General features: G+C 48.0%; 1 protein-coding gene across 1 annotated transcript in view; it reads left to right on the top strand.

Moving 5' to 3' along the window:
• CSMD2 (CUB and Sushi multiple domains 2) overlaps positions 1 to 12,665 on the top strand; it is a 645,501-nt gene that overhangs the window by 626,919 nt on the left and 5,917 nt on the right. The window contains exons 62-68 of the mRNA XM_090057063.1: positions 2,194 to 2,267; positions 3,543 to 3,654; positions 5,838 to 6,017; positions 6,653 to 6,718; positions 7,451 to 7,612; positions 8,362 to 8,474; positions 10,202 to 10,289. Of these exons, the coding sequence (XP_089913189.1) occupies positions 2,194 to 2,267; positions 3,543 to 3,654; positions 5,838 to 6,017; positions 6,653 to 6,718; positions 7,451 to 7,612; positions 8,362 to 8,474; positions 10,202 to 10,289 (795 nt within the window). The remainder of the gene's footprint in view (positions 1 to 2,193; positions 2,268 to 3,542; positions 3,655 to 5,837; positions 6,018 to 6,652; positions 6,719 to 7,450; positions 7,613 to 8,361; positions 8,475 to 10,201; positions 10,290 to 12,665) is intronic.

The following is a 12,665-nucleotide window of genomic DNA, read 5'->3' as shown; positions in this document are numbered from 1 at the left end:
CGGGAACAGAGGAGATGTAAAAGAGCCTCTCGCAAGCTAAACCCAAAGGTGGCATGGGACAGCAGCGTGGCATCCAAGTGACCCAGTGCCACAAAACCCCCTGCATGTGGGACTGGATTGGGATCAGGTCTTTTGCTGATGCTTAGAGCAAAATCCAGCTATTGTGCATGGCACCTAGGATCCATCCACTTTACTCTTTCCCCAGCGGGGACCCCTGCCTACAGCATTAGGGGGTTGAGATGCACTCGACCCAGAAAGTGGAGGACAGTAGAGCAACCTAAGAGAAGGTAGCAGAGCCAACAAGCAACGTGGTTCACTCTTGCATCACCCCCCAGGAAGCAGAAGTTTTTTGTGATACCTGAAGAGCTACGATGAAGGGGAGGCCTTACCAAACCATCTCAAAATGCACGTATTTCCCACCTGCTCTTTTCTCAGCCATGCAGTGGAGCAGTCTCTTAAGGGCATGGACAGGCAGACACGTGTTTGCACTGTTTTAAAGAGGGAAGACCTACCACTCGGGGTGATATCGGCCGCTCTGGTATAACTGTTTAGTCTGTGTGTCTCAGTCCTGCAGTAAGTGAAGCTAAACTATAATGATATGTCCCGTAATCAATGGGGTCGGGCATTACTGTGAGTAAAACTAAACTATTATGATTTATCCCATAATAAGTGGGGTCAGGTATTACTGTCTTGCCTTACTTACTGGGGGATTGTTTTGTGAATTCAGCGGTACTGTGATCAGTTCCCATCCTTCCTTTACGAGAGCGTTTAATCTGTCCTTGCCCACAGGGGTGGGCAGCTGGAGGAGCCCTTGCAAGCTGTGGGTTTTGTTTGCCCGTGTGGTTAGTGCCAGAGGAGGCTAGGTGGAGCCGATCAATAGATAGGCACTTTATTTATCGTGTGAATTTTTATCCAAAAAAAATCATTTCTGGGTTGTTGATTTTTGTGGGAATGTTTCTAAATGTTTCCACCTGCTCCTGCTCCAGCTTCTTCTTTATTTATGGTCTAGTGCAGGGGTGCGTGACCTGTGGCCCAGATCCAGCTCACAGAGCCATGCCCTGTGGTCTGAAGTCCCCACGGGGCTGAAGGTTTGGCAATGGAAGAGCATTGGCACCAATTGCTGCTCCCCTGCTGCCAGATTTCTGGACCTGTGGGGTGCCCCTGGGCCAAATAACACACTGGCTCGGGGCTCACTAAAGGCAGTGCGGGGCCTGATCCAGTGATGCGGGGCCCCAGGGAGGTAGGACAGGCTGAAGAAGGTGGCATGGGGCCATGATCTGGTGGCATAGGGTCAAGGGAGGTAGCACGGGGCCTTATCCTGGGTCAAGGGGTCTGATCTGACCTAAAAACTGGCCCTGAGCCACTCATCCAGCCCATGGACCCAAAAGGTTGAGCACTATTGGTCTAGTGCAGCAGTGCCCACCCTTCTGGTCCCGCAGGCTGGGTAAATGGTGTGGGGCTGGTCCACAGGCCCAGTCTGGTCTGTGAGCCTGATCTTGGCCCCAGATGGAGCCTGGCATCCAGCCCTGGCCCCAATCCTGACCTCACGCATCCCAGATTGGGCCTGCTCCTGCTGCCGCTGTTCCAGCCCACGTGCGCCAGTGGGATCTTGTTCCCAGGGCCAGGACTTGGAAATTCAGCGGCAGGGGAGCAGTGGCACTGCTAATTGTCACCACTCTCCTGCCACTAACTTTCCAGCCCTCCAGGGAGCCTAACAGGCCAGATCCCATGAGTCTGTGGGGAAGCGGGGGAGATTGAGCACCCCATGCCTAGTGAGTCATGAGCCCCTGCTATGTTTTTTCGAAGTCTACTGAAAAATGATTCTGCCTAGCCTGAGATGCCAGAGTACCAACCCCTGCAGGAGTTTTGGCTAATCAGATAATCACGTGCAGAAATGCCAGGCGGATTGTGTCATATTTTTTGTCCATGCTGTAATGTGCCCCGGTTGCCTTGTGTTGGAACAGCCAAGGCGCGAGAGACTGAAATAGCCACACGTCTTCTTGTTAGTACAGATTATTTAGATAGCGACTATATCGCCCATGGGAAAGGAAGGCGTGAACTATTCTTTTAAACTGTATGATGGGACTATTGGACCAAAAGTGGGCATAGAAGCAAAGCTCTGATGTGCTTTCATGAACATCCACCCTATCTAAGCCCTTTATAATGCTGCGTGTTTCTCTTTTTCCTTTTAAGATCCTACTCTCACCACATGTGTGGATCCTGGCGTGCCTCTCTTTGGGATGCAGAACAGCTCCCAAGGTTATCAGGTAATGCTGTCTTGCATCACTCCGCACCCTTGGGGTATGCAGACAGGATGACAAAGTGCACCAGGTCTCTGGTGGGCTTTGAAGGCTGAGCTTGCAAAAAGATTTGCGAGCACTATGCTAACATATGCAAATGCCATATGCGTGCACTTTGATGGATGTGAAACTGGACGTGATGGAGGAGATCAGCTGTAAATCTGATGTCACTCTGTTTCCCGTGTTGCTGGGTGAAATCCTAGCCCTGGTGAAGTCAGTGAGAAAACGCCCATTGATTTGAGCTGGGTCACGATTTCTAGACTGATATTTGAATAATGCGTTAATAATTTGCGATGCACATCTCGAACTGCCGCATAAAAATAAAAAAATAAAAAAATGGAAGGCCGCCTGTAGAAAAATAGACTGAAAAAATGTTTCCGCGGGCACTGATTGTAGTTTTTACATTACTGCTGTGCTTAAATAGCAGAAACCAGATTAAAAAAGAGCAGGTTTTAAATGGTATAATTGAAATTTGGAGTCAAGAATGCTTGTGTGTGTGTGTGCCACATTTGCTTTTTTAAATGGGAACATTTTTTACCATGATGGAGACCTAAATAAAGTAGCATCATGCTGATAGTCTCTGAGAAACAGAAAGTGAATCTGACCAGCCCGGTTACATTCCTAGTACACTTTTCAGATTCCCAAGCCCACGATGACCTTTATATTATAAGTAACAGATGTTTCCCATGGGTAGCAGTATTCTTTATTTTGAATGTCTGTCTAAATATGTCTGAGAAGATTGAACGTAATAATTGTTCCTTGAGAGGAGAATAATGATTTCTTGGGCATTGGTATGGCTCCTACCAAAACAGGGCCCTGATCCTGTTGGAGCCTGCGGGAGCACCTCGAACAGCTAATGCAAAAGCAGGTAAAGAACTGGACATGCATGCTAATGCAATTCTATCCCTGGATTATTTTGGAGGCAAAATGCATCCTTTTGGTGAGAAACGTGATTCCAGTTTTGAAACATTTCAACCGCCTTTAGGACTCATCTTGCAGAGATGCCAGTTTGGGGGCAAATACATGACATACAAACCACACTCCCCATTGCAACTTATCTTGCCAGTTTGGGGGCAAATACATGACATACAAACCACACTCCCCATTGCAATTTACACAGCTGTATGAACAGTTAAGCAAAAATGAAGGTATCTCAAAGGTTTCAAATGCCCTGGGATTGGCAGCATATCACTTAGAAAAAAAAATGTAGTTTTCGCATGACACTGACTTCCTCTGCGATAGGTGGGAAGCATTATATTCTTCAAGTGCCAGAAGGGTTACCTGCTCCAAGGATCCACCACCAGAACGTGTCTCCCCAACCTGACGTGGAGCGGAGCGCAGCCCGACTGTGTCCGTAAGTGTTGGAGGGGGAGCCCTGTCTCTCGCCCTGCTCCTTTGCTTTACAACGTGAATCCCTGGCTGCTCCAGTGAGAGATTTGAAAAGAGGGAGTCTCAAAATATCACGGAGCCAAAGGGGACCACACTGCCACTTCTTTGTTGATGTGGACACACTAGATCTCATTGGCAGCCAGCTTGATTTTTTATCCCCCCCCTTTAGAGAAAGCTCTTGACCTTGCATTGTGGTGGGGCTTTCTTTGTGACACACTTTGTACACCCCGATGATGTTATAGTCATGACCAAAAAAAAAATCTCAGTTTTCATGAACCAGTTCAGCCAAAAGACCTGTAGAGTAGATTATTTTCCTCCTGCTTTGAAAGGTGTGGGATTCCCCAGCTCAAAGAAAGTATCTACATACCACAGCTCACCACTCTGGTAGGCTCCTAAAGGACCGGGAAATTCGTCATGCCCCAGCATGAGTTAAATCTCAGCCTCAGGGTCCTCTCCTTTTCTGCTAGGTTGTATTTGCATCTGTTCTTTGCCTTCTTCAGTGAATAATTTTCCCATTTGCTGTCCCCAGTCCAAGATGGACTTGCCTAACATAGCTGAATTGGTTGCAAGTCATTTAAAATCCTTGACATGCAGAATCAAAGCTGCCCATATACTGCTCCACTGCGCTGGAAGGGAACAGCGATTCTCTGTAACTTACTTTTGTAATTAGATTCCCTGACTCCTGGATAGGAAGATTGTAGGTATAAAGCAGCAAATACAGCTGTAAGTGGTAGTAGGCTGGTGCTCACAAGAATTGAAACAAAGATGTGCCTGCAGCTGACCTGTGACAGTGAGAAATGCTAAGTTGTCATCTCTTGGTTTTTCATAAATCTTCCTACTTCAGTGCAGTTTGCAGGGGTAATATTAGGTGCAGTTACTGGTCACACACTGAAGACTAAAACACAGTGATTAGCGCCTTTGCCATTTGTGCTCTGTGCTACCTTGAGTAGGTCACTGAGACTGTCTGTAACTTAGTTTTACTATCTTTAAATGGTATGAGGATGATGATGATGATGATGACGACATATCAGGGAGAGGATTGAAAATTCATTGAGGTTTGGAAAAAGGCTGTGAGGTCCACAAAGGAGAACTCAGAGCAAGGATCAGGGACAGCTTCTTGGCTTTACAAGTTGTGTAGTCACCCCTCAAGGAAAGTGGTGGTATATTGAACAGGCCGGGATGGAGCCGTACAGGAACACAGACTAAAAGGGTAGTGAGCAACGGTGGGAATCACAAGCACTCAGCCCCTCTGAGGATTTGCCCCGGTGATTCTGCAGACAGGTTGGTGTGCGGGTTTATTCAGGCAGCCCATCTGAGGGAGGCAAAATAAGGAGAGACTTTATCACTCAATAGCTGTCTAGCACTGCCGATATAGCTACAGCCTTACCATGATTTAATGTTCTTCTGCAAAGGAAGCAGGATTTGCCTTCAGGCAAGTCATCTATCTGCATGTTTACATGGTGACTTAATGTTGGGGACAAGGCCAAAGAAGGCATAGAGGAGATGACAAGATGTTCTTGCTTTCAAGAACAGTCATGCTCAGGAAAAGGGACTGTATGGATGTGGGTCCTCCTTGCTCGGTGTCGTTTGCTCCCTTTGTGGCTGCTTTGGAGCAAAAGCTGGTTTGTCTCCGCCGTCCCGGGTCCTCCAGTGACTCTTCATTGTTCCAATGAACAATGACTCTTTACCCCTGGCAAGGACAGAAACCTGGGGGAAAAGTTCTTAAGTGTCAGGGAGTTGAGAGAGTTTGAGGCACCGTTGATAAGAGACTATTGACTGAGGTACAAATGGATTGGGTTTGATTGGGAAGTTTACATGGTAGCCCAAGTGACTTTTCTGGCTCCATGTGCACTTTCAAGTATTTCAAGAAGAATCACACAAGCTTTACTTGTGGCTGGATCTGGGGATGCCCAAACCGTTTTAATACTACAAAAAGTAGTGGTCATCTAACTACGGAGGCAAGTGGGTTTGGCCTGTCAGATTCCCGTAGCATGCAAGCATGTCAAACGCAGCGAGAGGCAACAGAAAGTGTTGAGCGGGAAGGAACTTCACTGGGGAACACCTTGACCTCGCTGAAGTCCATGGCATTTGCCCCTTCCACGTGGATCCAGGCAGGGCTTCTAACCTAGACCATTGCTCATCTTTCAGCTCACCACTGTAAGCAGCCAGAGACCCCGTCCCATGCTAACGTAGGTGCTCTGGATTTGCCCTCCCTGGGCTACACCTTGATCTACTCTTGTCAGAGTGGGTTCTATCTCACGGGAGGATCTGAACATCGGACCTGCAAAGCAGATGGCAGCTGGACGGGAAAACCACCCATTTGCCTTGGTAAGAGCCCCAGGTTGCTATGGGGGGTGGGAATAGAGGTGTTGGCTCAGGTTTAGTCTTGGTACCCGTCTCACAAAGAGATGATCCAAGAGGAATTAGCTGTCTCCTCACGTGTGTGGGGTGGTGCTGCTGTGCTGGTCAGCATTTTGCTTAGTCTTATATGAATAATGTAGGGCCTGATCCAACTCCAGATGAACTTGAGAAAGAGTGCCAAAATCTGCCCTGCCAGCTAAATGCAGCTTGCAGACACGAGACTAGCAGTTAGTGGAGATTATGTGCATTACTTGTATCAGCCTTTGATGAAATTCCCGCTAGAATCAGGCCTCTCGCAGAAATGCAAGTCGAGGGTGGAAATGCAAATCGAGGATGCTGAACAGGCCCCCAGCTCCCGGGGGCCTGCTCACGATCCTTTTTGGGTGTGCAGCCGTACCTGCAGGGGTGAGAAATGCTAGTCTGAGGCGTATATCTCTATACCTGGCTGCTCTTTTCTTCACCGTAACAAATATCTGAGCTTTGGGAAGCAAGTAGGAAGCAGTTCCCACTCATCTATCACGAGCTGCCCCAAGGAAAATGACTTAACCGTATTTCAGCATCCCATCCTATTAATCAGCCGCGGGTTTGCTTCTTCTTTCTAGCTGATATTCGACCTAGTGGAAGACCAGTTGGCACTGCTCGAGATCCACCCCTTGCAAAAGTGCCAGGTACTGTAGTGCGGCCGCTCATTCCAGGGGAGGCGTTGAGATGCAATCTGAACAAGAGGAATGTGGAATTACGAAGTGGTAATAAGTGATACCACAGACCCTCTTACAATGGCTCTGCTCCAAAATCTATCAGAGATGTAAGAAGCCACTGAGGCTGCTCCCTGCCTTTCTTCTATGGTGGTAACAACCACAGACACACGCTCTGCGGCATTTGGAGGGGGCTGTACACTTGGGTTGCTATTCTTATAAACACCTAAGGGAGATGAGACCCCCAAGCTCTGCTGAATCTCCCTTGAGCGTCTATGAAAATACCAGCCCTGTGCATTCCTTCAAACGAGAGCTAGTTTGGGTTTTTTTAGTGATAAACGTTTGTATTTTGAAAATAAAAAACCACGTGGAACTTTTTTTTTACTGCCAAGGTTTTCCTTTGGTTTCTAACTTGCTGCACTTAGAATTTCTCATGCCATTTTGTTGGACTCAACTTTCCAAACTTTGCACAAAAAGACCCCCCAAAAAATCAGTTTGATTTTTTTCCTAAAGACCATTTTTAAATGTGTGTTGGCTGAGCCTGAAAACCATTCATTCCTTCGCATCTGTCTGTTGTTTGCCTTCTTTTCTTCCCCAGAGACTTTCACAGTATGAAATCATTACCAGTGATAACAGAGCACTAGCCCTGAATTCATTCAACTCTTCTCAAATAACCCTCCTTCCTCCCTGCCTTGCTGTCCCCAGTTCCTGCTGATGTGTTTGCGAAGAATTCCCTGTGGAAAGGCTCTTATGAATACATGGGGAAGAAGCAGTCGGCGATGCTCTCTGTCACCAGCTTCGATCCTGCCACCAGTAAAGTCAATGCCACCTTGATAGATCACAGTGGTGTGAAACTACAGGTGTCAGGTAAGCAGAGTATGGCAGTGCCGACTACTGATCTGTGCTCACCCTGGCAGGTGCAGTCGCTTGCTGACAAAAAGTGGCTGCTGGAGCCGATGAGCAGAGGAGAATTATCGTTTGGTTTTGTGAATGCGTATTGATCGCCTGCTGGCTCTTCAGCAAAACCACAGAGCTCCGAAACCCCCCTTCTCGGAGAGGTTCGTAGGGACCCAAGTGTTGGACTTGGCCTTGCTTGCCCAGGACAGAGGCGGGATTCCAGCTGCAAGCCAGGCCTTGAGCTCAGACGGTCCCATTAAGCTCCATTCCCTTTCTACTGCAGTGACAGATCCACAATTAGTTAACGCTAATGAAGTAAAATGGTGTAAACACCTCTTTGTTCGCTATCCCCTGTTCAGTGTTTTTCTCCTAATGAACTGGTTATAAAGCTTAAGCGCTGATGGCTCAGATTTTTTTTTCCTCCTTCTCCAGATGGTCTATTATCCTACTGGGGTCCGTGGGGTGGTTTTTGTTCGGGTTTTATCACTTCACAGTGACATGCTTATACGGTGCAGGAGTTGTTTCTTGCATTGGGAAGACAATGTTATTGCTTAAGCATCTCTGAGTTCAGGTAGAGAGCTTGCTAAAGCGACTGCAAACCTCCAGAAATGTTGGGATCTCGGACTATTTGTTGCACTGGTTGGGTTTAAATGGGGCATGAGGCAGGGTTGCTAGACCACAGATCTCTGGTTACTCTCGCACCCCGTGCTGTCTTGCAGGTATCTACAAAAGAGAAGATGTCCACCTCCTGCTCCAGGTTTATCAGATAACAGGCCCGGTGGAAAACTTTGTTAACAAGTTCAAGAATGATAAATGGGCTTTAGATGGGCACGTAAGTATTTCAGCACCAGTTCAGGCGTATGTATGTGGCGCACATAACTCTCCGGTGCTGAACTGTGGGTTAAGTAACACCTGCTTGTCCTCTCCCAGGTATTATCAGCAAGGTTCAGCTTTTAGCAACACACATCTCTGCCACTTGAGTTGGAGTAACTCATTTCACTTGGAGCACGCTCTTGTCTTTTGGGAACCCAGCAGCTAAAAGGGGATGCAACGCGCTTTGCCACTGCAGTAGACTAGTGTTGCCCCAATGGCCTTTCTGCTATCCCCTTGAGGTCGTATAGGTCTCTCATTATTCTCTGCTTTCAAATAGCTAAATCCTCTAGATAATCCTCTCCATGAATTCAATATTATATCCTGTGCAGTGTTGTATGTCCCGCCAACATCCAGCCAAAAAGAGCTAAGCTTTCCTTTTGAACTTGACTTCCCCGTGTCTCCGGGAGGTCCATACTCCTTTCAGAGGTCTACAGAAGTGGGTCTACAAGAAGCCGCCTGTTGACTGACCAGTTAGAGCGCTAGCTGCTGTTAACGCTGCTGAGTCAGCAATGGAAACCCTAGTTGTTACAATCGATATCCCCCACCTCCCCGCAGGAGCCGAGTTTTTAATAAGCTGTTGGGTGGCTGCGCCGTCTTCAAAATGCGCCCATCTTCTCGTGCAATTTAAACTGAATTAATGCTATGCATAAACTTCAAAGAGATTGCAGATATGAAGCAACTTCTGCTCATAAACAGATGGCTAATGGAGGGTCTCGAGTAAAATCCTGCTGCCGTGCTCCTGAAGTCGTTGTCGGGAGCCAAGCACTAAACCTCATCTGCTGCAGTGAACGGCATATAAACAAGAGTTTGTTGGTCTTGTTTTACGGCACAGCTTTCTCCTCCAGCAGGCTCAAGGGTGGGCTGTTTAATGCCACTCTACACGTTCGGACAAAATCACATCACAAACGCAAACTTTACCGGGCCGGAGAACTCGGCACAGAGCTCGCTATGGGGCTGGGTCCCCCTAAACGGTACCAGTCTATACAGTTAAAGCTGGAAATACAACTACAGAGATAGCCAGTGCTGGGCTTCAGGTTTCTCACTGGCTTATCTTAAAAGCCTCAGGATTTTCTTCTGAGCCCCGATCACAGCTGACTCAGGAATCGGAGAGGCAAGCTGGTTCCCTTTCTGTATCTCTTCTCCTTGCCCTTAATAAATGTTCTGCAGCTTGGAGCTTTGGCTGGTAATTGTATCGATGCTATTTGAAGCCCAAAGCAGCTCGGACTCCGGCTTTTGTTGGCTCTGCAGGACCGGAAGGAACAAAGCGTTGGTTGTAGCCAGGAGGCCAGCAGTGCAAGTGGCTATGGCTAGAGTTCACAAGAGATCTGTGCTTTGCTTAAGCCCTCAAAATCAGGCTTAAAGTGGACTTCAGCGGTGTATGGTCCTGGGACTGCACAGAGTTTAACATTGCTTGCAGAAAGGGTATCTGCTGAGTAAGGGAGAGCATCGTTTGTGCACAGGCACATTGCTAATTTTAACCCAGCATCTCATTAGTCTTTGTCACAAATATTTTGCTAAGCTGATCTTTGTGAGTAATTGTGCCCAAGTCTCTGCTGCTTACTGTGTTCTCTATATGCCCCCTTCCTTCCCATCCCCTCCACACCCATGCGTTGTATCATCAGGATACAATGAAGTGAGGGAGATCCAGACTCCCTTATAAATATGATTTCCTTTTCACAATCCCAGGTCTCATCCGAGTCTTCAAGCGGCACCTTTGTGTACCAGGGCTTTGTACGTGGCGAAGGGTTTGGGCAGTTCGGCCTTCAGAGATTTGGTAAGCTTTATTATTATTTTATCATTCCAGATCACTTGAGTTTTGGTGACAGCTTTGAAACGCCAGGCTTTTTACCATTCTTGTGTGTGTTCTTCAAGTAGGACGGGCCAAGCCTCCAGCTGATGTCAATTGGCTTAGTCCTATCGACGCCCTTGGAGCTGCACTTACAAGTGAAGTTCCACATGACACTTAGACCACACTAATAGCACGTAAAATGTGACTGTGCACACGTTAAAGCTCTTTACTGTGCCCTCTGAGGGTCTCCGAGATATGACATACCAGGCAAGGGTTAGCTGTGGGCTGTGCTGCCTAGCTTGTGTTAGGGTAACTTCAGTCTGCTCCAAGAGATCAAGTGAGTAGTCTGTAGTCCTCCAGCATCCCAGGATGCACCAGTATCTGTGTCCCTGTCCCCCACACCAAACACACACACCCTGAGCAGGGAGAGAGCCCAGATGCCCTGTCTCCTAGCCATGCCCCTATTCACCAGTCCCTCTAATGGCAAGACAGAGCTGTGCAGGCAAGAAAGTATTGAACCTTAACGCCCAACTGCTCAAGGCATGTCCAACTTCAACGCCGCTTAACGCTCCACAGATTTAGTATGGGCTAAGTGAGGTTAGGGTGTAACCTCATCCTAAATTACACCAGGTGGGGAGCTGGCCTGGTAGTCCTCACCAATTTGGGTGTTTGAGATATAGACACTGATGCCGCCTCCTTCCCGCAGCCAGGACAGAGATAAGCTCGAGTGATTTCCTACGTGCATCCTAGCTGTGGCATCCCTCCAGCAGCGAGACCAGTCGAGGATGAGGGCTTTTATTCCAGGGGAGGGCAAGAAGATAAATATCTGTAATGAACTCAAAGAAATATGCAACCCACAAGGTCTGCTTGCTAGGGATGCAGGAGATTTCCTGGGATGAGATTCCTGGCGCCACTGGAAACCAGGAAAAAATTCTCCTTTGCCAGCCAGAAACCCAAAGGCGCAGCATAAAGAGCATTGTCCAGTGGAGAGAGGACTAGCCTCGCAGTCAGGGCACCTGTGTCTATCGCTGCCCCGCTATGCGATCCTGAGCCTATCCACCCCACCTATATAAAGGTAATTCTGCATCACAACGGGTGCTGGAAGTTAGTTACCGATTCCAATACGCTCAAATGCTGTAGTAAAAGGAGGACAATGAGCACGGGTCTCTCCAGAATATGAACAGCCAGGCTGGCTTGGAGAACACCATCCAAAGGTCTCATTAGGATGCTGTGCAACCATATAAGCAGCAGCCCCGCTGCCCCTCTTCCACATCTGTCTACAGTCATCTAATTACTAGTGGACCAGCACTAACGTGGGAACCCAGGGAGCAGGATGGGGACTGGAGACATGCTGCATTTCCTTCTCGCTAAAGCCAGGCACTTTACTTCTTTTTAAAGAGTGCTCAAGAGAGCCATGTGCTATTTGTTTATTGTTATAGCCCTTGTATTCCCCCCGAATACAAATCACCCTTGCAGAGGCTCCTTGCTGGGGTAGTGTGTCCACAAGGCTCTTTGAGTGAAGCTTTAAGGATGCTGGGATTTACTGAATAACACTGACATAAAAGTATCTTGCATTTATATATAATATCTTTCAACCCGTCGATGCCTAGGGTGCTTCACATGCCGCATGTGAGCACCTGCCGTGCACTGGATGTGGGCCCACAGCAAAACAATGATCTGAACCATCCTATCTTTATGGGGAGCTTTGATCCCATCTATACCGTGTGGTTTGGCCAGATCTTTACTATAACCAGACGTGCACACGAAGGAATTGCTCACCCTGCCACTGAAATGCAGCCGCCTCTGGGGTGAAATGCATCGCTCATTGAATTCAGCTCAGCCATTTGAGATAGAGCATGTTGATCACATGCAATTTAGCAGGGTGGGAGAGGTCATTTTCTATATCCCAGCACACAGCTGGCCATGTCCAAGACTAAACCTCTTGGACAGAGTCTTCAAATTGAGCTGCCTAAGTCTGTATTGAAGCTGATAGGCAAGTGCCCTCATTTTGCAATAAAAAGGCATCAAGGAGAAAGGGTAAAAAATGTCACAAGCATCTGAGTGAGTCGGGTGTCCAAGTGTCATTATCTTTCAATGACTCCTGACTCACTTAGGCACTTGTGAAAATTATACCCTAGTGCCTCCTGATCCTGTGGCTTTCAGCGGGAGCTGTAAGTGCTCAACCCCTCTGAAAATCAGAGCCATTTGATTTGTGGCGGTGAAGCCCCATGACTCCTTTTCAGAGCCTGAGGAGCAGAGGGCTGGGAGGGCCGCCCTGCGTCCCTGAGTCCAACTGCCTGCTATCCCGGGCCCCCGTGCGACGCAGGCCCTTTCACATACGGATCAGGCTTCCACTGCTCC

The sequence above is a fragment of the Crocodylus siamensis genome, chromosome 7 (genome assembly GCF_052110815.1).
Source record: "Crocodylus siamensis isolate JL-2025a chromosome 7, ASM5211081v1, whole genome shotgun sequence".
Lineage (NCBI taxonomy): Eukaryota > Metazoa > Chordata > Crocodylia > Crocodylidae > Crocodylus > Crocodylus siamensis.
This window is presented reverse-complemented; position numbering and strand designations above follow the sequence as displayed.